Source organism: Somniosus microcephalus, unplaced genomic scaffold (genome assembly GCF_052327205.1).
Source record: "Somniosus microcephalus isolate GS21.2 unplaced genomic scaffold, FLI_Smic_1.0 unresolved_chr1, whole genome shotgun sequence".
Taxonomy (NCBI): domain Eukaryota; kingdom Metazoa; phylum Chordata; class Chondrichthyes; order Squaliformes; family Somniosidae; genus Somniosus; species Somniosus microcephalus.
In genome coordinates, this window is record NW_028225179.1 from 133466284 (window position 1) to 133492631 (window position 26348).

At 46.1% G+C, this 26348-nt stretch overlaps 1 protein-coding gene across 2 annotated transcripts in view; it reads right to left on the bottom strand.

Moving 5' to 3' along the window:
* Positions 1-17940, bottom strand: part of LOC147095876 (zinc-binding protein A33-like) — a 29761-nt gene extending 11821 nt beyond the window's left edge. Inside the window, exons 1-6 of one of the 2 annotated variants that reach the window (XM_085974885.1) lie at positions 17840-17940; positions 17297-17762; positions 17111-17206; positions 16186-16419; positions 11508-11530; positions 11293-11408 (exon numbers count right to left, since the gene is read on the bottom strand). In XM_085974885.1, coding sequence (XP_085831011.1) covers positions 11293-11408; positions 11508-11530; positions 16186-16419; positions 17111-17206; positions 17297-17762; positions 17840-17940 — 1036 coding nt within the window. Of the gene's footprint in view, positions 1-11292; positions 11409-11507; positions 11531-16185; positions 16420-17110; positions 17207-17296; positions 17799-17839 lie in introns of those variants that run through there. The other variant, XM_085974884.1, reaches the window with a different exon arrangement.
* Positions 17941-26348: the final 8408 nt, after the last annotated feature.

Sequence of the window (26348 nt, forward strand, 5' to 3'; positions counted from 1 at the left end):
CAACAAGCCCGAATGTGGGTTTCCCACCTCCAACCCGCCCCCGTAGCAAAATCCAGCCCTATATATTTGGTTACTTTTGGGAAAATAAAAGATCCTCTAAAATAATGATAAATAAAAATGTGTTAATAACTTGTATCAAGTGAGAACGTTTGATCTAAGTTTTCTATCTTAAATATTGTACTGGATAGTAAAGTATCTCCAGGACTCATGAATTAGATATGAATGTGTAAGGTTCTCAAAATTCCCACATTCCCCCAAGGTTATTAATAAAAGGGACCCTGTATGGACAATTTAAAAAGGGTACCCAAAAAGATGGCGTCCGCACCTCATGACCAAAAGCCTGTAAGATTTTAAAAGCATGGACTCTGCAGCACAAGCAGGCAGCTTTGGGAAACCGAAACTTAAAATGCATTTCTGTGGCAAGGACTTTGTGTTTGAAAAGCCAGACAGCTAGGCAAACACTGAATATGCATTGCGTCAGATCGAAACAGATCAAGCCCAGTTAGGCCTAAGCATAAGGCCATTAGTTTGTCTGCATAAATAATCGGAAACAGCTCAAGGGAGCCACCAAGGCTGGACAGGCCGATTACAATACATTAATGACAATACAACCCGGACATCGGGGCCATCAGGTGCGATAAACGGCCATCTAAAGCCAGTTAACTTAGATTGGCATAATCATTTAAAACAGCCCGCCAAAAGTGAAACAATGAACTGACCTGATTTGGCGCACAGATAAGGAGTGGAAGAAACAGGTATAATTGGAGGCCCATCAGTAGCAATCGCTCGCTTGATTCTGGCCTCTTGTTTGGTCTTGGGCCGCTACTGCTCATACTCGTGCCCTGGCCTCGTGGCGGGTTCTCTTCTCGCTCCCCGCACTTTTTTTAACAACCAAGGACATCCATACCAACTGCGGGAGGGGAACGAGACCTGAGTCCAAAGTCATACAGGACACACGGGCCACGAAACGAGATGAGACGAAGAAGAGGGTAAAGACCCGACAAGAGCAGAGAAGGGCAGCAGAAGACGCATTGGTAAAAGCCAAATGCCTAGTTATAAGCTGGCGTTTGGGGAAGAATTTAGCAGTGTATGTATGGACAGTGAGAATAAGTTGGCTATTAAACACTGCGAATAAGCTGGCATTAGACGCGGGTGTCCACGCCGCACCAAATATGCTGGCGTTTGACGCTTGGGTAGTAAAATCAAACTAGCAGTAAAACCGCCAACCACCCCACAACCGCAACGTTACCGCCAACGACCGCCCGAGGGAGAAGAAGAAGAGAACCCATCGCAACGAGACAACGACAGTGGCTGAGGAGAGGGAAGGTGTGTCGCGGCAACAACTCCAGCACTGCGCCCTGAGACCACGTGGCGACGGGATACCCCAAAGGACAGCAGGACCAGACCTCAAACTCGCAACTGTTAAAGCAACAGGTTTTGGATTGGTGAGCATGCATTCCTGGCCCCTCATAGCTTAATCTAGTTAGGTATAGGGGGTGGGATAAGGATAAGGGGATTGTTAATGTAGTTGTTTTTCCCTCGATGTGCCATGTGTTCCCCATTCCCTGAATAAGTGTAATTGTTTATGCCTGTATTTTATACCAGTAACTTCTCATAAGGCTGTTTTATTCTGTTAAAATAAAATCTTGGTTTTCTTACACCAAACCACTTGTCTACTTGACTTTCTGTATCGCCGCCTGTACCTAAGCCCGGTGTCTAGAACCCAGGGGTGTGGGAGCGATTTGAACCGCTCACAGGCAGTCAGGGGCATAACTGACTGGGCACACACCACCCCCTACAAATGGTAATTAAAGGAAAGTGATTGAGGGTTTAAATTGAAACAGGAGAATTACACTACTGAATGGGAATTTGCAAAACTTTCTCGTGAAAGTCAGGAAAGTGTAGTTAAGAATAGTAAATTGATAGCTTTCTCTTGGAGACATTTGTCTCCCTGCCTTTAATGAACTTTTAAGAAAACTGAATTTGATAGTCTGGCCACTACCCAAGACATCGGGACCATGCAGAGGAAGATAAGCAAAGATCTCAAGACGACTACAATCTTTTGATAAGACACCTGAAAGCCCGAGAAAGGCTTGTATCAGATGGCATGTGTGGCACGATATTGAGATACCGGTATGAGTGTGCAAATGTGATTCGTTACGTATGAGGCAATTACCATCCAGAAATGCATGGTGAATTTGCACTGCAGAACGGGTCTCAGACATTCTCAGTTACTTGACAACAGCAAGACATGAAATAGTTAACGTGGCTCAGGAGAGTGAGACAACTTTTAAAGCATTGACACATACTCATTCGAGAAACTATCTAATTAATGAAACAATCAGAATAGAGTTAAACACACTGGTACATGTTAGAGGGATTGAAATTGAAGTTGAAGTGGAGAGTTACATGGAATCTGGATTCATACAATTGAGGGCTAAGGAGAAGTCATGTTTAGTAAGAATTAACATAGAAACATAGAAGATAGGAGCAGGAGTAGGCCAGTCGGCCCCTCGAGCCTGCTCCGCCATTCAATGAGATCATGGCTGATCATCCGAATTCAGTACCTTGTCCCTGCTTTCTCCCCACATCCCTTTAGCCTTAAGAAATATATCCAACTCCTTCTTGAATATATTTAATGAATTGGCCTCTACTGCCTTCTGTGGTAGAGAATTCCACAGGTTCACCACTCTCTGGATGAAGAAATTCCTCCTCATTTCTGTCCTAAATGGCTTACCCCTTATCCTTAGACTGTGACCCCTGGTTCTGGACTCCCCGACCATCAGGAACATCCTTCCTGCATCTAGTCTGTCCAGTCCTGTCAGAATTTTATAAGTTTCAATGAGATCCCGCTTATCCAGCGAGTATAAGCCCAATCGACCCAATCTCTCCTCATACGTCATTCCTGCCATCCCAGTTATCAGCCTGGTGAATCTTCGCTGAACTCCCTCCATGGCAAGAACATCCTTCCGCAGATAAGGTGACCAAAACTGCACACAATACTCAAGATGTGGTCTCACCAAGGCCCTGTACAACTGCAGCAAGACATCCTTGTTCCTGTACTCAAACCCTCTCGCTACAAAGGCCAACATACCATTTGCCTTCTTAACCGCCTGCTGCACCTGCATGCTTACATTCAGCGACTGGTGCACAAGGACACCCAGGTCTCGTTGCACTTCCCCTTCTCCCAATCTATTGCCATTCAGATAATAATCTGCCTTCCTGTTTTTGCCACCAAAGTGGATAACCTCGCATCTATCCACGTTATATTGCATCTGCCATGCTTCTGCCCAATCACCCAACTTCTCCAAATTATCCTGGAGTTTCTCGGCATCCTCTTCACAGCACACACGCCCACCCAGCTTTGTGTCGTCTGCAAACTTGGAGAGAATACATCTAGTTCCCTCGTCTAGATCATTAATATATATTGTGAATAGCTGGGGTCCAAGGACCGATCCCTGCGGTACCCCACTAGTCACTGTCTGCCACTCGGAAAAAGACCCGTTTATTCCAACTCTTTGCTTTCTGTCTGCTAACCAGTTCTCTATCTAATTCAATACCTTGCCCCCAATCCCATGTGCCTTAACTTTACACGCTAATCTCTTATGCAGGACCTTAGCGAAAGCCTTTTGAAAGTCCAAATACACCACATCCACTGGTTCTCCCTTATCTATTTTACCAGTTACATCCTCAAAAAATTCCTGTAGATTAGTCAAGCACGATTTACCTTTTGTAAATCCATGTTGACTTTGTCCGATCCTGTCACTGTTTTCCAAGTGCTCTGCTATTACATCTTTTATAATGGGCTCTAGCATTTTCCCCACTACCGATGTCAGGCTTACTGGTCTGTAATTCCCCGTTTTCTCTCTACCACCTTTTTTGGATAGTGGGGTAACATTAGCTACCCTCCAATCCGTGGGTACTGTTCCAGATTCCATTGAATGTTGGAAGATGATCAGCATTGCATCTACTATTTCTATGATATCCACAAGATGGATACGAGTAAAAAAGAGAGATCTGGAGAATCTTTTAATTCCATGATTTGTTGATTAGATGTGAAACTGTAATGTCGCTTGAAATGATTGTAAGACTGAATTTAACTGTGACTGTAATAATTGTGTTTTGTAGGTAACAGAGCGTGGGAAAAACCAGTACGAATCCAGTATGAGGTGATTTTGGAGGTGCCTCCTGTGTCACTACTACCGCAACTACCATGCTTTACGGGTCTAACAGGACCTGTCCCATCAACCAACACATTTTAAAGTATGAGCTGCACAATTATGTGGCAAAATTCAGATACGACATTCCCCTGTTGTTTGAGGTTTTCAGTGAGCTTGTGATGTGACTGAACTCCTCCCTAAAGCATTTTTATGTCTTGGAGCAAGACAACTCGAGAATAAATATTGAAATTGAAAGCATAAGGGACAACTCACATTGGTGGGATATTGGGCTTAATACATCAGCACGTCCTTAAGTTTGTATTATTTCACACGCTCTGGTAGTTCTCCAACTTGTAATGATAGTGTATTTGATATATGTAACCCATGTAGTAAGACTTTGAACTATGTAAGATCAGAAGTTTGTTTAAGATCTACCCAGTTAAACAGAAATGCCACGAGGTAGGGAGTCAAATGTTGATGGGATTAATACTGCAAATTTCGAGTCTAATGAATTGAACCAGGCCCAACCCCCTATTTAGAATAGAGAATATAGGAGTAGTAAAAGGAAATACTGTTAGTCGGTTTCTCACGGCACCACAATGGTTAGTACAGTTTGAAAAACTAACCTGGATTGAACCAAACCTACAAGGATGCAGTACAAATGAAGATGCCCTTTTTTGCCCATACAGTTTATACGACCACTCAAAAGACACCTGTGGATATGGTTGTAATAAGGAAAGGTTAAACTGTACCATGGAAGTGACAGGCCCCTCAGATGTAAGGACTAGGATAGCCTATGTACGAGACGGAAAGTACTGTTTTACCACCTTAGAACACTCTTGTAGTCACGGAACACTTGAATGTTCAATCACCCCAGGAACCTACTGTATTACCCCTACAATGACTACAGTAATAGGAGGAAGAATCCTCCTCACAATAGCCTCACATGGCCAACAGGTACTACAAGTGGAAGATGATTTAAAAATAAACCTAGAAGATTACGTCACTAAATTCGGATATGATATCCCTGAGCTACCAGAAGCATTAACCAAAAAATCAAGTGGGCACCTCCCAACGCCATTATTACACCCTGGTGCAGGGGAATAAAGCCATAGCCGAGGAGATCCCAGATATCGAGGTTCAGACACACTGGTGGGATGTAGGAACAAATATGGGGGGAAAAATTCAGTTGGTAGCGCCACCCATTAGCACCTTAAGAGGGCGCTAAGTGGGGCACAAACCAACTAGCGCCCGTGCGTGGCAATATCTGCGCCTCTCGCAAAATTGACCGGACATTTTGCGGCGGCGCTAAACAATACCGCCCGATCTCCTGCGCACGCAGATCTTGACGTCATTTGAGAGTGTAATGCCCTTGGGGCGCCCCGGACCAGAAATTCAGTGGCACCCCCCCTTCTTTCCGCCTGGCGCTACCAACGACAGGTTGACTGGAAAGCATCCCAGTCGCTGTGGGCCTGGGGGGGGGGCGCTACTTAAGGGGGGCCTCTTCCTGGCTTTTGTGTGGTAGCCATTTTTGCACCACTCATTCTGAGAGAGAGAGAGAGAGATTTGGAGAGAGAGAAAGAGAGAGACTTCTGCATTGAGTCAGCGCTGTCTGAGGTAGTTTTGGCTTCTGACCATAACTTTGCAGGTACTTTGCTTTTTGACCTTCATAACTTTGATTGCCCAGATACTATGGGGGCTGCAATGGATGGGAACGTCGTCCTTCTCCATCACATTCGGAGGGCACAGAGACGCAGAGAGAGAGTGGCAATCATGGCCAGACAGAGGAGGGCCAACAGGCCTCGGTACAGGAGACCTTACCCTCCCAGGGTATTTCGCCAACAGTTCTCCTACATTAATATGTCTGAGGAGCACTGTTTGCGAAGGCTGCGATTCAGCAAGGAGGTGGTCACTGAGCTCTGCCACCTGCTTCAGCCAGATCTGCAGCCTCAACTGAGGAGCAGGACATCTGTCAGTGGCAGTGAAGATAACACTGGCTCTCAACTTTTATTCCACCGGCTCATTTCAATCAGCTACTGGGGACATCGCCAATATCTCCCAGTTCGCAGTGCATTGCTGCATCCGTCAGGTCACAAATGCCCTCTTTAAAAGGAGATGAGAGTACATCTCTTTCCCCATGACCCCGGACAAGCAGCAAGAATGCGCAACGGGCTTTGCTAGGAGAGCGGGCTTCCCCATGGTGCAGGGCGCCATTGACTGCACGCATGTGGCTTTGCGGGCGCCGCAAGAGAATGCCGAGGATTTCCGCAACCGAAAGGGCTTCCATTCCTTAAACGTCCAGTTGGTCTGTGACCACAGACAGCTGATACTCACTGTCAATGCCCACTTTCCAGGCAGCAGCCACGATGCCTTCATCCTCCGTCAGACTTCTGTGGCAGACCTTTTCCTGGCATCACCCAGGAGGTTGGCTTCTCGGGGACAAGGGATGTCCTCTGTGCACCTGGCTGATGACACCGCTCCATATGCCCAGCACCCCTGCTGAGCTGCGATACAACGAGAGCCATCAAGCTACCAGGAACATCGTTGAGCACACAATCGGCGTGCTCAAGCAACGGTTCCGCTGTCTGGACCATTCTGGAGGAGCCCTGCAGTACTCGCCTGAGCGAGTCTCCCACTTCGTTGTTGTGTGCTGCATAACCTTGCAATCCTCAGGACCCAGCCAATGCCACCAGACATTGGAGCACCACCAGAGGAGGAGGAGGAGGAGGAGGAGGAGGAGGAAGATGAGGAGGATGATCATCAGCAGCACCAAGGCGGGAGGGAGGCACAAAGTGGAAGGGCCGTCCGTCAAAGGCTCATAGCAAGTCGTTTCTAGGCCCCCTCTGAGGGAATGGCTTCTGCCATTCAAACAACCTGAATGAAAGCATCCCGCAACCCCTAATCCGGTCATGGCAACAATGAGTGCAAAGACCAAACATGTACATTTTGAATACAGACACTTCTTTATTTCACAAACTCTGTGTGTGTCATTTCCGCATGACAAAGTAATAGAAAGAAACACAAAAAAAAGCAGTCATTCACATAACTGGCTCTCACAACCTGGAGACAATGTCCAAAACAGTAACAAAAATTTGACCACGAACCTCGGCCTTCAATAAAACAATGAAAAACATTTTGCCACACCTCCTACTTTTTGTCCTTTGAGGGTGATCTGCTTCCCTTGCGAAATTGCCCCCTTCCCACCCTGCAGCTCCTCCGTAATGGGACCCCAGTGGCTGCAGCAAGGCTGGGGGAAGGCTGCTGAGTGTCAGAAACTGAGACTGCAGATGCCCTTGAGGGACGGCCTGGACCAGCTCTGGGCCTGGTGGGCCCGGCTGCTGACTGCTCCAACTCTGCATGGGCGGCAGAAGTCTGTCCTACAGGTGGTGGCAACTGCAGTGGAGAAGTGCCAGTGGTGGCAGCAGGAATGCTGTCATCTTGAGAGAGGACAGCAACTCCCTGCTCGACCGACACACTGGCACTCCCACGGGGCAGCACTTCAGCATCCGGAGCAATCTGATGGAGCACAGATTGCTGGCCTGCTGTAGCGCGGTGAGAGACCCGGGGAAATTTGCCCGATCCAGCGAGGGTGGCAGCAGTCAGTGCTTACGTGGCCTCAATCTGTGTCTGCATGAGACCAGCCACTGACTGCATTTGCGTGGCAGCCGCCTGTGCTACAGCGAAGTGCTCCACACTCCTTGCCAGTGATTCAATGGATTCGGGCAACCTTGCCACTGCAGCCATGAGCTCAGTGTGCCTTTGCTTCGCCTGGGCGCTCACTTCAGCGAAGACCCGCTCCTCGTCTGCGTCCAGTGCAGCAGGACTCGAGGCCATACTCTCCCTCCGGGGAGAAGGCCCCCGAGCTTCCCTACCCCCATCGCGTTGCTGCAGCCCGCTGGGTCCTGGAGCTTCACCCTCATCAGACCATTCCCCCCTGCTCCCCTCCAGGGAAGGCATGTCCCCAGTATGGGCATGGGCTGCCTCGGTTGAGGGTGGCGCTGATGGGTCCGGCTTCCTCTTCCTCCTTGCCTTCAGCTTCACTCCCAATGGCAGCTTGAGGGCCCGTCTCCTCACCTGGTGAATCACCATCTGAAAGCAGGGAAGTACAAGAGTGGCTTTAGCGTGAGGACAGGGTGGCAGCAAGGGAGGCATGAGTGCAGCGATTTAGTGATTTGGACTGAAAGTGTCAAAGGCTGCTGTTGTGAGGAACAAGTGGAAGGAGAGAGGACAAAAAGGTGATGACCTTGCCATTGCTGTCCAGAACGGGGTCGGCGTCTCCAGTGGCGACAGGACCAATCACCCGGCTTGCCACAATCCTGTGGACGCACGCCTCAAGATCGTTGAGGGGTTGAAGCTGAAGCCGCCCTCCACCAGTCTGTTGCTGCTGTCTCCTATTATGAGACAGCTTGGCCTGCAAGAAAAAGGACGGCGTCTGAGTAAATATACAGCCATGGTCTTGCCTGATGTGCCTCCCATAGTTGAATAGCCCTTACTGTATGCAGCCATGGTCTTGCCTGATATGCCTCCCATAGTTGAATGGCCCTTACTGTATGCAGCCATGGTCTTGCCTGATATGCCTCCCATAGTTGAATAGCCCTTACTGTATGCAGCCATGGTCTTGCCTGATGTGCCTCCCATAGTTGAATAGCCCTTACTGTATGCAGCCATGGTCTTGCCTGATGTGCCTCCCATAGTTGAATAGCCCTTACTGTATGCAAAGTGTGGAATGTGCATGTGTGTTTGATGAAAGGGCCATAGGTGTTGGATGAATGTTGGGCATTGGGGCTTTCAAGACCCTCTGGCCATAAAGTGAGGTTGAGATGGAGGGATGAAGAGGTTTTGAAAAAAAAGGCACTCACCCTGACGACCCGAGTGAGGTCGTTGAACTTTTTCCTACATTGCACATGGGTCCTAGGCAACATGCTGCTTGAGGAAACCCTTTGAGCCACCTCCCTCCACACTCTTCTGTACTCGCGTGGCAAAGGCCTCCTGCCACTCTCTGGGTACAGAATGGATCTTCTGCGCTCCGCCCCATGAACCAGAGCCTCCAAAGCCCGCTCGCAGAAGCGCTGTGCTCGCTCTCTGGCCCTTTCCATAGTGTCTGGCTGCTAGATTTAGCCAGAGGTCTGCCCAGGCCGAGATTCAAGGCTCCAGTGAGCAGGGTGTGGCTGCAGAGCAAGATCGACCCTCCCCTTTAAGAACTGACCGGCGCCAGTGTGTCTGTGTTCAATCGGTAACTGACAGCACCTGCGCTGCACCCGCCCTCTGAGGTAGTGCCTCGCTCCTCGGGCTTAGCGCCTTAAGAGAGTTGTGTAGCACCTGATTAAGCGCTCCAATCACCTCCAGGGGTGATAAAAGCCAAGTTTGCAGTCAGAGGCGATAATTTGCACCAGGCGCTCATCTTTGCGCCTGGCTGATAACTGCGCCCCAAATGGAGCGATACGGAATTTCTCCCCCATGGTATCCCTCCTTGGATTAGAATAATTTCCCATGTACTGGTCATAACCCAACTTGTTGTACTGATATGCTTACTAGTTTACACCTGCTACCTGAAACACCTAAAGCACGAAACCCGATCACGTTTAAATGTGATTACAGCCCAGAACATGCCATAAATGGAAGAAAAATAATCCATATGTAAGATTTTAGTTTTGAGGGGTCGGCAAATGCCTTGCCCTCAAGGTAGGGATATGTAGGCTAGGGTGTACCTGTAGGATTTAGTAAACATTATTAAGATTTTATAACCATTTTTATATAAATATACGTGAAATTTTATGTTAAAAGCCTAATAGTCTGTATAAAATGGCGAATGGCTGAGAGCAAAGCAGGATGGGATTATGCCAACCTGACTAAAAACCTCTGTTTCCAATTACTGAAATAACGGAATGTTGTGCTAAGTTTATGGAGACGAGGAATTCAGCAATATTATGCTTAAAGAGTTAAAAACTAGAGAAAGAGATAAGAGTTGGAGACATCCTTCATTGGTACAGCTATAGGATGGGCAGACTGTTTTGTCAACATTCTAAAGAGTGTTCTGTGAAAATTGAACATCTGAGATAAGGGTACTTTGTTATGTATAGAGAAAAATTCAGTTGCATCAACAATGTCATAAGATGGCTAACGAGGGAAGCAACACTTTTTACCAGGTGTCAGAGGGTTAATTACTGCCATGTAGGCAAAACGAGAGGAAAAAGGGTTTAAAGATACAGGTTTTGAACATCGAAAGCGCGCACCATGTAACCAGAGATTGATAGGAGCTTCGGTCAACAGAACACAGCAAGATCCCAAGGAAGCGAGCATCGGTCAACAGAACACAGCAAGATCCCAAGGAAGCGAGCATCGGTCAATGGAACACAGCAAGATCCCAAGGAAGCGAGCATCGGTCAACAGAACACAGCAAAATCCCAAGGAAGCGAGCATCGGTCAACAGAACACAGCAAGATCCCAAGGAAGTGCGCTTCGGTCAACAGAACACAGCAACTTACATCAGGAGACTTGCAGCGTGGTCACTCGGAAGGAACGCTGGGGTTCAATGAACAGACTGTGACTATCTTCTTGTTAATATTACTTCTTTGTACTGGATGTTTAATGCTCAATCAACCTGTTTTACTGATACACAATATACCTGTACCCAGAGTGGTTTGTGTAGTCATGGACTGTTTTACTGACACACAATATACCTGTACCCAGAGTGGTTTGTGTAGTCATGGACAAATTATTGTAAGAGCTTATTAAAGCTACAGATTGCACACGGTCACTCTGGGCCCTAATCTCAGACACTGAGCTCCAATCTGGCAAAACCACACCAACTGACGCCCACATTACCAAGTTTTACAAGACCACAATCCCGGAGCTTTCTCCCCTCTGACTGAACTTCCTACACCCTGTACTGGAGACTCTGAACCAGATACTCTGAAATTCATCACAATCATGTCAATACATAAGAAAAGTAAGGTTATCCCCACATGGTCACCATTCACACTCCTTAATGCTGGCTGTAAAATAATGGCCAAGATCCTGACCTCCAGACTAGACACAGATATCAGTGATCATTTAATCTGGGGTCTGGGAGCTGGTTTAGGCTCCTCTCATCTGGATTGATAAATCAGGAAAAAGATTATAAGAGTTTTACCGGGATTAATGGCGTCTATCATTTCTCTCCACGCTGTGTACTGTAAAGGGCCGTTGAACTTTCCGATCGACAGCTTGCCATCTGCTAATGATGTTTTATAATAGTCCTCACCAGTCCTGTAAATATTAAACAGTTGATGTTATAAATTGATCATTAACCCTTTGCTGAGTTATTTTACTAAATTGTGCAGAGTTTCAGTAAACAGTGTGTCCTACCTCCTCTCCTGACACGTTTCCTCCTGAAACCAATAAAACACAAATCTGAGTTGACGGAGACTGACCGTCTATATCCGGACAGCAGAAATTACACCCACATTGTGACAAGATGCTGAGAATTCCGAATTCTCACTGCCGGGACCACACAGATAGAAAGAGGATATATTTGAAAACCAGGCAGCAGAAATTTCACCAAAAATTATTAAAACCATCTGATAGAAAGAGGATGCAGTTGGAAAATCTGATTTGTGTTGTCAGGTTCTGGAACTGAACACCAGTCTCACTCAGAGACACAGTGACTCTCACACCCACCGCTCCAGACACATCCACACACTCACACAATGTAACTGGAACTGGATTGTAATGTGAGCTCCAGGAGAATATTAACCTCTTGGGGACACAGAAATAATTGCAACCTATTAAGATCACGGCAACCCATTCCCGGATCCTGCAGACAGTGTGGGAGCCAGTTAGTTTAGTTTCTAACTGATTAAATTAGTAAAATAAGGCTAGTCTAAGCTATGACAGGGCAGTTTGTGTGTCTGCACTGCAGTATGTGGGAGTTTGTGGACAGTGAGACTGTCATGAGCAAACACGTCTGCAGGAGGTGTCTCCATCTCGAATCTCTCTGGCTCACAGTCATTGAGCTGGAGTGTGAGTTGGAGACACTCTGACACATAAGGGAGGGGGAGAGATTTCTGGACAGTTTTATCCAGAATACAGTCACACCCCAGAGGAAAGCACTGGTTCAGGAATGGGAGGGTGTGACTGTTAGGGAGCCAGGTAGCAGTGATTTAGGAGAGGTTGAGAAGGAGGTCCCGCAGACACTGGTCCTGTCCAACAGGTATGATGTACTCACTGCCTGTGATGATAAGGAGAAAGACTGCAGGCAGGACAGCCACAATGCAGACCAAGACACCGTGGCTCAGAAGGCTGTCCAGGGGGAGAAGAGCAGAATAGAAATGTGGTAGTAATAGTGGACTCTATAATTAGGGGGATAGATAGCGTCCTCTGCAGCCAAGAACGAGAATCCTGAAGGGTGTTTTGCCTACTCAGTGCCAGCGTAAGGGATATCTCATGGCGGCTGGAGGGGAACTTGTAAAGGGAGGGGATAAATCCCGTTGTCGTGGTCCATGTTGGAACAAACGATATAGGTACGAACAGAGAGGAGGTCCTGCTGAAAGAGTTTCAGGAGTTAGGCTCCAAATTAGAAAGCAGGACCTCGAGGGTAGTAATCTGCATTATTGCCCGAGCTACGTGCAAATTGGCACAGAAGCAGACAGATCAGGAGAATTAACACGTGGCTCAAGGGCTGGTGTGGGAAAGGTGGGTTCCTTTTCATGGGACACTGGCACCAGTTCTGGGACAGGGAGGAGCTGTACCGATGGGACGGGCTCCACCTGAACCGGGATGGGACCTGTGTCCTAGCGGAAAGGGTAAATAGGGAGGTGGCAATAAACAAAACCGAAAAAGTGAGCATAGGAATGAATAAAGTAAGGGAGGACATTGACGGCAATGGAGCAAATAGAGTTATAGAACCAGAGGCTAAAAAGATGGTTAAACATAAAGTGAGAGGAAATCCTATTAAAAATGAGTTAAATTGTCTGTACAGCAATGCACACAGTGTCCGTAATAAAACAGGGGAGCTGGAGGCAATCATGTGTTGGGATGAACCAGACATAGTAGGGATTACTGAGACAAGGCTACAGAAACATCAGGACTGGGAATTAAACATAGCAGGGTATAACATATTTAGAAAAGATAGAGAGGGAAAAAGGGGAGGTGGAGTAGCTGTACTTGTTAGGGATAACATAATGGCAGTAGAAAAAAGTGATGAAGCTATGAGCAAGACAAAAATAGAATCCATATGGGTAGAGATAAAAGATAACAAAGGATCAATCACACTATTAGACGTAGTCTACAGACTACCTAATAGAGGAAGGGAGGTGGAGGAAGAAATATACAGACACATTAGAGAAATGAGTAAAAAACATAGAATAATAATCATGGGGGATTTCAATTACCCCGATATTAATTGGACAGAAGAGGTAGTTAAAGGGGATAAGGGAATGGAGTTCCTACAATGTGTACAGGACTCCTTTCTATCCCAATATGTAAAAAGCCCAACGAGGGAGGATTCGCTATTGGATTTAGTAATGGGGAATGAGCCAGAGCAGATAAAAGTAAAAGTAGGGGAATATATAGGCAATACTGACTATAATATAATTTAAGATTATCATAGAGAAGGACATTGGTATGACAAAAACAGGTTAATAGATTGGAGAAAAGCTGATTTTGAGGGGCTGAGAATAGAACTTTGGAAGATAAAATGGGCAATAATATTGGCAAATAACGATGTAGAATGACAATGGGAAACATTTAAAACGGTGTTCAACAGAGAGTAGGAAAAATATATTCCGCTAAAAGGAAAGAACAAACTAAACACTAATGAGACTCCTTGGATGAATAAAGACATAAGGGAACAATTGGAGTAAGGAAAGAGCCATACATTAAGTACATAGGCAGCAGAGGAGTGCAAGATAAGAGAGAATACGAAGGGATTAGGAGAGAAGTCAAAAATACAATTAGGAAGGCAAAGAGGAACTATGACATTAAATTATCAAGGAACATAAAACAAATAATAAAATGCTTTACAGGCACATCAATAAAAAAGGAAGGTTGGGATGGGAATAGGGCCATTAAGGGATAGACAGGGCAATGCCACAGATAACGACAGGGAAATGGCAGATATATTAAATCATTATTTAGCTTCGGTATTTACCAGGGAGATAGAACAGGTGGACATGACATTGGACGATGAGATTAGTAATGAGATAAGTACATTTAAAATAAAAAAAGGGGATATATTAGATAAACTAATCAAACTCAAAGAGATTAAAACCCCTGGTCCAGATGGATTGCATCCACGCATTTTAAAAAAGAATCTAGGGAAAAGATAGCAGAGGCATTATTGTACATATTTAATAATTTGTTAGAAAAAGGTGTAGTGCCAGAGGACTGGCAGATAGCTAACATAATAACGATATTTAAGAAGGGGGATAAAACATGTCCAGGGAATTATAGATCAGTCAACTTAACATTGGTGGTAGGAAAAGTAATGGAATCCCTACTAAAGGAGAGAACAGAAGAACCTCTAGAAATGAAAAGTATAATATGAATAGTCAGCATGGATTTCAAAAGGGAAAATCTGCTTGACCAACCTTATTGAATTTTCTGAAGAGGTAACAGAGAGAGTAGACAATGGCAATGCAGCAGATGTAATTTATCTAGATTTTCAAAAGGCCTTCAATAAAGTACCCCATAATAGACTGATGAGTAAGGTCAGAGAATGCGGAGCCAGGGGACAAGTAGCAGAATGGATTGCTAGCTGGCTTCAAGACAGAAAGCAGAGTGTGAGTAAAGGGTAGCTATTCACAGTGGCAGAAGGTGGGTAGTGGTGTTCCACAAGGATCAGTGCTGGGACCACTGCTGTTCAAAAGTTATATTAACGATTTTGGAATCAAAAATACAATTTCTAAATGTGCGGATGATACCAAATTGGAGGAATAGTCAATACCGAGGAGGACTGCAACAAATTACAGGAGGGCATTAATAAACTTCCAGAATGGGAATATAATTGGCAAATGAAGTTCAACACAGATAAATGTGAGGTATTACATTTTGGTAGGAAGAATAGGGAGGTCACTTATCACTTGGAGGGTGCGAGTCTAGGTGGGGTAGAGGAAAAAAGGGATCTCGGAGTACAAATACACAGATCACTAAAAGTAGCGACACAGGTTAACAAGACCATAAAAAAATCAAACCAAGCACTAGGGTTTATTTCTAGAGGAATAGAATTGAAAAGTAGGGAAGTTATGTTAAACCTGTATCGAACCTTGGTTAGACCACACTTAGAGTACTGCATGCAGGTCTGGTCGTCAGGATATAGAGGCACTGGAGAGGTTGCAGAGAAGAATTAAAAGGATGATACCAGAAATGCGAGGGTATGCAGATCAGGAAAGGATGAACAGGCTGGGTCTCTTTTCTCTTGAAAAAAGAAGCTGAGGGGTGACCTAATACAGGTCTTTAAAATTCTGAAAGATTTTGATAGAGTGGATACAGAGAGAAAGTTTCCACTTGTGGGGAAGAGCATAACTAGAGGCCAACAATATAAGATAGTCACCGAGAAATCCAATAGGGAATTCAGAAGAAACCTCTTTACCCAAAGAGTGGTGAGAATGTGGAACTCGCTACCACAGGGAGTGGTTGAAGTGAATAGTATAGATGCATTTAAGGGGAGGCTGGACAAGCATATGAGGGAGAAGGGAATAGAGGGTTATGCTGATAGAGTTAGATGAGGGAAGACGGGAGGAGGCTCGAGTGGAGTATAAACGCCGGCATGGACTGGTTGGGCCGAATGGCCTGTTTCTGTGCTGGAAATCCTATGTAATCCTTTGTAAAGTTAATTCTCTGAGTATTGCAGCGAACTTGCTCAAGAAACCTCTGAACAGAAGGTGTTCGGGAGTTCAGTAACATACAAACTATGTAAAAATAGCAGATCCGCCCCGGAATAGATAAAACCATCGGTTTAAATCAGTTGAGAATTTTTCAGCAAATGCTACATTTATTTCAACATTGTCATCACTTAATTTCATCTAACCTGCAATATAATCCTCACCTTCAGAAATGTCAGCGCATCTTGTTGCTCCATCTGTTTCTGCAACTTTGAAAGCTTGTCCTGAATAGAATTTAAATTCTCTTGAATTTCTTGAAGGTTTTTCTCCATTGTTTCCACAATCCTCTGCTCTTCTCCCCTGAGATCTCCGATTAACCGCTGCTCTTTCTCAGTCAGAATCTGGTGCATTTCAGCAAACTCGGATGAGATGCGGGTTTGCAGACTGCTCGACTGCCCCTACCAAATGAAATGTCAAAAGTAATCATGTACCGCGATAGAGGGAACAAAACTAACCGAGAATCCAGAAAATCAGCACGGGGAGACTGCAGTGGGGAAAGAGTTAAACGGACATCGCTGGCAGTTTCACTGAATGGTGTAATAAAGACAATAATCTCAGTAGTAAGCTTTTTCTAAGTTGCTGAACTGGCAGTTGAGATAACCTAGCCGGACGTGGAACCATAAGAGGCCTAAGAGGATGTAAGTTCTGTTCTGGCAGGAAAGTAAAACAATGAGTTGGAAGTAAAGAGGCGTAGAGAGGCAGGAAAGGAGGACAATGAGCCAGAAGTACAATGTGGATGAAACCCATCTGGCATAAACAAAGGTCATAGGTGCAACAACAGCTTGGGGGACAACGGACATATACTTTTCCGATAATAAAGGCGGTACTTTAATGTAACGCGGCATAGGCAACCAATCAGTGAAGATGCATGTGGGCCAAGGTCCAATCAGGTGGTAGAAATGAATTTTGAATCAGTTAGATATGTGTATTGTAATGTATAAAAATATAATGTTTGCTGTACCAATTTGGAAAAGTCTGGCTAGGACAGAGCAGACTGTTTCCCCACCGGTGCAATAAAGACAACTTGACTATCGATCGAAAGCCTTGTGTCCAGTGTTGGTTTAAAATACTCCACAACAGAGACCTTACCCGAACTTCAGAAATCCGCCGTATCTGTTTCCGTTCCGTTTCCAGAACCGCCGATTTGTTCTCTGTGAGAGATTCCAAAGAGGATTTCAGCTGATCCTAGGATTGGGAGAGAAAATCACAGAATGAAAGGGCTGGACTGTGGAAATGTGATAAAATAATCAGGTGATAAAATCTATTCCAATTTACCTTGTAGATTTCAACAGCTTCTTTAATCGGCATGAAGTTGTGGGATTTGTGTTCTCGCGCATCTCTACAAATGGAGCAGATCAGTTTCTTGTCAGTTTCACAAAACAGCTTCAGTTCCTCCTGATGTTCCTCACAGTGAAGTTTATTTTCCTGCTCTTTCGGATCCAGGTTTAATTTTCGAGCTTTCTCCGCCAGACTGGCTAAGGCCCGATTAATCTTTAGGTTTCTTTCCGGAAACTCCTCTCTACATTCCGGGCAGGAGTTTCTCTCCTTTTCCCAACACCGTGTGATACAGGAGCGGCAGAAGTTGTGCCCACACTCCAGTGAAACCGGATCGGTGAAGAATTCAAGACAAATGGGACAAGTTGCCTCCTCGGTCCAACTCTCGGGCTGCTGCCTGGAAGCCATGTTCACGCTCAGCACTTCCTGATTCAACCCGCTTTCAGTTTCGATGTTACCGAGCTCCCGAACACCTTCGGCTCAGCGATTTCCCGAGCAAGTTCACTGCAATACTCGGAGAATTAAATTCCTCCTTTAAACTCCAGCCGGAGCCCGTCAATAGGTGTCGCTGTTGGACAATATTTCTCAACCAAGGATTTTTGTAGGTTTCCTGAAAAAACTTTTGTTGCGGGAAAACCGCACATTTGCTTTCTGTGCAGTGAAGGGCCGCATTAAACAAACCGACTGACTCCGTGCTTCAGTTTAACGTTGTCTGGAGCCGGGAAACTCGCTCTAAAGGTGTAGAAATAATTGCTCTGATCCCAAATGTTTTGCAGATGATGAGAAGATTTCAGAAACTGTGATAATTATCCTGGGTTTGTTAAAATATTTAATTGCACCATCCTCCATACATTGATATGCTTTTTATTAGAGTTTATTGATTAATATGAGGTTTTGGAGGGGATGTGCCGTTATGTTGCTCCATATGTTGGCCCGGATTTGAAGTTTGGAGCCGCCTCTGGTCATATTCCAGGCCCGGGCAATTTGAAAGTGAGAGGTGGGCGGACTGGGCGGAGTCTCGCTGAATTCCCGGGGAGGAGGGCGCATCGGGTGTGGGGAAGAAGGCAGCCTCCTAACTGTGGAAACACATTCTTGTGCTCAATTCTCACTACAGCTGGCGGTGCCCGGGCACGGCCGCGCTTCAGGAGCGTTTGTACAGGCCTCCAACTATCCAATCCCTAAAGCCCCTCTCTTTATCCGCGCAGATGTTGATCTGAGCAGCCACCGTTATCCATGCAGATGTTGGTGTTTGCTTCCTACAGCTGGCGACTGCCCCCATTAAACCCCGAATGACTGTATCCCCCTCTCTTCAATGGTGCAGATCCTGGTGTGAGCTCCTTACAACCGGATCCGCCACAATTATCTGCCAAGTACATTGCGGAACAATCCACTCTGCATCAACCGAGCGGGACCGAGTGTGAGCCAATGTTTTGGGCGATTTTCTCCCTAGTTCTGAGCCGCAGGGCGATGGGTCTGTTCAACTCAGGGGAGTCTCTGAATCTGCTTTTGAAATGTGTCACGGAGCCCGTTTACAGATTTACCACAAATCAAACACAAATTCTGATTTTAAACCAGTCTGTACCGGAAACAAGACAAAAGCATCAGAGCTGAATTAATTCAACTGGTATAAATTTTGAATAATGTTTTCCTGTATTAATTTCAGAATAGTATCCATCTATTTATTTATTATGACTATAAATCTGAGCATTGCAGTTGGCCCTGCTTTGATTCACGATTGTGGTCTGACCCGGAATCCCATTCACACAAAGGGAAGACGGAGAATGCTCCCCTCGGCTGTCCTGGGCTACAATGCAGGATATCTGTGTTATTGTTAAACATTGAGCCGTTTCATCTAAAGATCGACACACATTTCAGTAAGAATGAACCCAAAAGAACATTTTAAAAAGCGAGGGGAGAGTTTTCGGGAAGTGTTGACAATATCCAACCGCTCAGGTACAGAGTGACCAGCCCTGGTCTTGGCACTGACCCTTCGGGTCTGACAGGCGGGGGACAGAAGCAAACAGTTCATCCAATCATCGAATCACAGCACAGAAGGAGGCCACTCGGCCCATCGTACCGGTGCCGTTCTGTAGGGATTCCCGGGCTAGAGATCGGCAATAAATGCTGGCCTTGTCAGCAATGCCCACATCCGGGAATGAATAAAAATAATAATAGTCCCTCTCAGGTTAGAATAATTTTCTCGACTCGGAGTCAAATGTCCTTTAGATGGGTTCCTGTTGATCCATAACCTCCCACCTGGAATACTGACTTCACTTCTGGGCATCGCCCCTCAGGGAGGATATATTGGAGTTGGAAGGGGTGCAGTGCAGATTCACCATATGGTACTGGGGCTAAAAGGGTTAAATTATGAGGACAGGTTGCACAGACTGGGCTTGTATTCTGTCGAAAATAGAAGATTTAGAGGTGAACTGATTGAGATGTTTAAAATTTTTAGAGGATTTGATAGGAAGCTAGAAACTATTTCCTCTGGTGGGGATTCCAGAATACATGGGCCTGACCTTCAAATTAGAGCTCGGCCATTCTGGGGTGATGTCAGGAAACACTTCGTCACACAAAGTGTAGTGGAAACCGGGAACTCTCTCCGTCGGAATCAGAGGGGGAGAGAGAGACAGAGAGAGAGAGAGAGAGGGGGAGAGAGAGAGAGAGAGGGGGAGAGAGAGAGAGAGAGAGAGAGAGCAGGAGGGGGAGAGAGAGACAGAGAGAGAGAGAGAGAGAGGGAGAGTGAGAGACAGAGAGAGAGAGAGAGAGAGAGGGGGAGAGAGAGACAGAGAGAGAGAGAGAGGGAGATAGAGAGAGAGAGAGAGGGGGAGAGAGAGACAGAGCGAGAGAGAGAGAGAGCAGGAGGGGGAGAGAGAGACAGAGAGAAAGAGAGAGAGAGAGGGAGAGTGTGTGAGAGAGAGAGAGAGAGAGAGAGAGAGCAGGAGGGAATTGAAGGGGGAGATAGAGAGAGGAGGAATCCGAGGGGGAGAGAAAAATATAGAGAGAGGAATTGAAGGGGGAGAGAGAGACTGAGAGGAGGAATCGGAGGGAATCAGAGAGAGAGAGGTCAGGAACTCTGGGGTGGGGGTAAAGAGTACGGAGAGCACAGTGGGATGGGGGAAGAACGGGATCCAGATGGTCAGACGGATCAGGTTCTTCCAACCCCACCCCCTTTACACCGGCACCATGTTCTCCCTCTCCTCCCCCTAGACCTGGTTGAATTCTCGGAAAGCTCAGTGTGACTGTAGCAAGTGACATCATTGGACTAGACGAAATATGGAAGTCACGACACTGTCACTATTCACTTCATATTTAATAAAACTGTAAACAATCCGTGACCCACACACAATATCCCATCTATGGGGTGGGGGGCGGAGGTCAGGAACTTGTTGGGGGGAGAAAGTCATGAATCCGGCGGAGGTGGGGGGGTGGGGGGGGCGGAATGGGGGTGAGGCTCTTGGGCAGGGGGAGAAGGTCAGGATTCCGGTTTGGGAGAGAGACGATCAAAACTTGGGCAGGGGGAGGAGCTCAGGAACTCGGGCGGGGTGGGGGGTGGGGGGGAGGAGGTCAGAAACTTGGGCGGAAAAAGAATGTCGGAAACTTGGGAGGAGTAAGTCAGAAACTTGGGCGGTGGGGGCAGGGACTTGTTTGCGGGTGGGAGAAGGTCTTAGCCCGCGAGGGTGAGCCCTGTCTATTCCAAGTGAGCTCTGTTCTGTCTGGAGTAGGCAGTCAGAATGGCTCGAATTACACTTTGGAAAGTAACTGATTACGTAGGCAGGGAGGATCTAATTACACATTCCAGAGACACTACTGGGTGTGTCTTATCCTCCAAGAGGACCAATCAGCAATCAGGACCTGTCAGCCAAGGGGACCAATCAGAGGTTTTGGTGTTGCGAATAAACACGTCCATTTCCTAGCAAATCACAGCTCAGACCATTCATATATTCTTCCCAATGAGGCCCATTCAGCCGTACAAGAGGCATGACATGTCTACCGCTATACAATGGGTGACACGCTTACCCGAACATCACAAAACACAGACACACTTGTGCTCACGAATACAGGCCGACACTGTAGAACTGAAAACAAGAACTGGGACCTAATGGTCCAGAATTTGCTGGAGCGGGACATCTCACGGTTTGCCCGTTAGGGCGACTTTTTCCCTCACCCTTAAGCTCGAGAAAATTTTGCCCCGCAAGTTGCTGTAAGTGCGGGCTGTTAACAGTACGGCGAGGACAGCGGGGCATCTGGGACCTGGGTCAATGACAGGACCAACAGTCTGTCTAATTAACAAATGAGATTTAAGAATTGAGAAAGAAGCAGAGGAATGACAGAGAAGGAAATGGGGTGAATTAGAGTCAAATCAGGTACAGAAAGAGAAATAAAGAGAGGGAAAGAAAGATTGGATTAAGAGAGAGAGAGAGAAAAAAGTTACAGAAAGGAAAAGTAAGAAAAACATTTTAACAATTTAAATTGTAAATGTTATAAATCTCTAACAACATTTTACTACCTGCATGAAAGAGACTCCACAGTTTAAATTATTTCCTTTCTGGATCAGTGAGGTTGAGTGGCATTGCAGGAACATCAATCTCGTCATTAAAAAGGTTCTTATGATGCTAAGTTCCAGCGAGGTAATCTATACTGAATCCCAGGCCTCCGTACTTTATATTCAGCGTCAAACCAGGAAATTCATGATGTAAATTTTAAATGGGGTTTCTCCCAATCTCCCGCCCTAAGTTGTACGGCCGTTTACTCCGTTTCTCCGGGGTTTGCACCGATTTTCCTCCAAAGTTAAGGCAGGAAACATGAGATAAAACATAAAGTGTGTCTGCGGACAAATAAGCGGCTGCCCTTTTGATGTGCCAAATAACGGCCTGAATCCAAGAGGTTAAAGCTTAAAACTAAAGGCTTTTATTAAGTAAGAACATGGCATCAAGTTAACACAGGGCAACCATCATTCATCACCGACCCAGCCCTTATGAGTAAGACCCAGCTCTTATAAGTAAGACTCACACCAATCCGGAGGATCCAGAGGGGCGGGGCTAGGGAGGAGCATTAGTGGTTACACCTGTAGAACATTCCAGACATTAACAAATACAACAACAACAGACAATACAAATGCCAAAACACAGAGTTATTTCATCACACCTTTATAGCGGACTGACTTTGCAGCTGTACACCTTATCATTTATAAATATTCATGTATTTGACCAGATGCCAGCAGTTAATAATAAAATAAATCACTGCACTCAATTCTATGTCTCCATTTTGTATAAAGTTAAATACTAGATCAAAATGTTCGATGGATTCCTGGAGAACACAGCAATCTCTGTATACCGAAGGTGAGAGTAAATTATTCCGGATAACACCCAGTGGGGACCAAATTAACTTGAGCGGCAGTGCAAAATGCGCGGTATCACCTGGGCCGCCTGTTATACACCTCACCCAATATTCAGGTTAATTGAAGACAAATTTCTGCCTCACACCTGTGATATACCCAAAAGTATTTCTTGCCAGAATTGACTGCAGCTCTGAAATTTTTGTCTCATTCAGAAGGTGAGCGAAGAAATGATTGATGTATTGCTGACATTATCCGGGATGGGGGCAGGCTCCCGCGGTCCTGGCGATCTGTTCTGGTCCTGGATACACAAACAAAAACACAACCAAGACAGGCCATATAATGAGAAAGTGACTTTGTGGCACTAAATCCAGGACCTCATGGTCACACTTCTGCTGCTCACTTCTGCTAACTCCACCCAGGCCTTCTCTATGATGGCAGCAGTTTTCTTATTTACGCTAGTGGGGAACAGCACCTCCTCCTGGCCTTTCCAGCACGGAGCAGAGCATCAAGGGCGGCATTTGTGAAACGAGGGCAATCTTTCCTCTCTGTGGAGCAGTGGAGACACCAAACCCAGCAGCAAAATTCAAATGCTTCTTCATATCGCGATGTTGAGGGTCCGAAGCTCACCGCAGAGCCCCCCCACCCGCCCCCACCAGCACCCCCGCCCCCCACAACCTCCATTCTCGGCTCTGGGTTAATATCGAGGTCATTATACCGAGGGCCTGTCTGCCCTCTCAGGTGTAGGTAAAAGTCCTTCCTTTCTTCCTTCCTTCCTTTCTTTTCACATTGGGCCTGATCTGAAATCTGACACTTGGCATGGGCCACATTCAGCAAAATTTATTATAATAGAAATAGACGAAGATAAACTATATTCGAACTTACTTATATTTCGATTTTATTTACTGCTACTGCCGCTCCCGGCATCTCTTAGCTTGAACCACTGCATCAACATTCGGAGCAAATGACTGGGCTGAGGCCTGTCTTGGGTAAAAACATGAGGACCATCTGTAACTGCAGAGCATTGTGTTCCAACCAATAGCCCTGGAAGTGAATTCCACAGCCTCACAGCTCTCTGTGTAAAGAAGTTTCTATTAATCACTGTTCTAAATCTCTTACATTTAACCGTGTACCTATGACTCCTCGTCTTGACCCCTCAAACACTGGAAACACGCTGCTTCCATCCACCCCATTCCCATTGTTCACCATTTTAAACATTTCTATCATTTCGCCCTGGAATGTGTGTTGACCATGAGGAGGGTGAGTCCCAACAGAAAGCTCACAAAGTCAGAGTGGGCCTGAGAATGAGCCACCTTCCATTCTGGTCAGGACTGCTCCTGTCTTGTTTGACTTCCTGTATTCCTAATCAGTTACACAACCACAACAGGCTGTCTCAGTGATTATTAGCTATAACCCACAAGCACATAAACATCTCTGCTGCACACATTGTAAGCATGATCTCTGGGCCATCCGTAGCGGGGAGCAAAACTGCAAGAAGACAGAGAGAGAGGAGCCCTTCCTCCCCATGGCAATCTGCGAGCTTTACTCTGGAACCTTCACTGTCGAAATGAAGTAATTCCCCTCGGATTTCTTTCAAGGTTTCTTTGGTTGACCTTTATCCCCCGGCTCGGAGTGGCTATTGAGAACGTGGCCGACCCGCATCACCAGTGACATGTCAATGATTAGTGACATCACAACCCAGCCCTGCGTCACACCATTGACACCGCACGGTTTAGGTTTACAGATTAGGGTCAGGGCTAGAGGAAAGGGTTACTGATAGTGGTTAGGATTAGGATTAGGGATAGTGGTTTGGGGTTAGGATTAGGATTATGGATACTGGTTAGGATCAATGTTCTGTCTAAACTGCACGGCTATGCACCAATGGGAAAGGTCCTGCACAGGCCGCTCACAGGATTCTCCATCGTAAATATCACGCGTGCACAGAAATTTAAATATCACGCGTGCACGGGGAACCAGGGGTCATAGTCTAAGGATCAGGGGTAAGCCATTTAGGACTGAAATGAGGAGGAATTTCTTCACCCAGAGAGTGGTGAACCTGTGGAATTCTCTGCCACAGAGGGTGGTGGAGGCCAGTTCATTAAATATATTCAAAACAGAGTTGGATATATTTCTTAAGGCTCAAGGGATATGGGGAGAAGGCAGGGACAGGGTACTGAATTTGGATGGTCAGCCATGATCTCATTGAATGGCGGAGCAGGCTCGAAGGGTCGAATGGCCTACTCCTGCTCCTATCTTCTATGTTTCTTCTTTTATGTTTCTAAAGGGACCGCGCAATAAATGAAACAGGCCATGAATAACAAGGCTCAACATACAGGGAACATTGGTTAGGGTCAGGGTTCATGGTTAGGATTGGGGTTCATTGTTAGGAGTGGGGTTATTGATCATGGCAAGTGGTTAGGATGTTCAGGTTAGGGGCTAGTGTTAGGGAGTTTGGGTTGATTTGTCCTTAGGGTTAGGATTAGTGGGAGAGGTTGGGATTCGGGGTTAGGGTTAGAAATTGGCCCATCAGCGAGCGCCAGAGGGAGGAGGGGTGCGCGCGCAGCTCTACAGCAGCTGGTGAGAAGCGCGGAGAGCGGGGCAGTGAGGAGAGGAGAGGAGCCCGGAAAAGGCCTCAGAGCCCCCGGGAAAGAGCGGCTTCACACAGTCCCACTGCAACTGATCCACCTCTCAATGTCTGTGGGAGGTGGGGGAGGGGTGGGGAAACTCGGGAAAATGAGCCGGTCACAAGCCCGCCGACCCGGATATTTGACACCAGTGGACCAGGGCTACCCGGTGTGAACCAATCCGATGCCAGGTGGTGGGACAGTCATCAGGAATTATGTTATGATTGGCTGTTGACTCTGGACCAGTGCAAGGTGCAGGTGAGGATGGTGTGAGGGAGGGAATTTTCCTGCATTTATAAACAATATTCCCGTCCCTTGACTCCAATAACATTGAATGTCCACTTTTACCCCCGTATTGTTTTAAATGCATTAAAAACAGAGACTTGCATTTATATAGCGCCTTTCACTCCCTCAGGACATCTCAAAACGCATATCAGACAAGGATATGCTTTTGAAGTGTAGTTACTGTGGAAGTCTATCTGAACCCATTGCTTTTTGGCAAACTATTCTTTTAGAGCATAAGAATATAAGAACTTAAGAAATGGGAGCAGGAGGAGGCCATTCGGCCCCTCGATCCTGCTCTGCCATTCAATAAGATCATGGCTGATCTTCTAGCTCAACTCCACTTTCCTGCACTATGCCCATATCCCTTCATTCCCTTAATATCCCAAAATCTAATGATCTCTGTCTTGAATATACTTAACGACGGAGCCTCCACAGAACTCTGGGATACTGAACTCCAAACATTCACCACCATCTGAGTGAAATTTTCCGTTAACCAATCCTCAATTCATGCTAGTATATTATCCCCAACCCCATGAGCCCTCATTTTGTTTAATCACCTCTTGTGTGGCACCTTATCGAATGCCTTCTGAAAATCCAAATACACCACATCCACTGGTTCCCCCTTATCTAGTCTGCTAGTTACATCCTCAAAAATCTCTAACAGATTCGTCAAACATGGTTTCCCTTTCATAAATCCGTGTTGCCTCTGCCCAACCCTATTATTATTTTCTAAGTGCCCTGTTACCACGCCCTTAATAATAGATTCTAGCATTTTCCCTACTACTGATATCAGGCTAACTGGTCT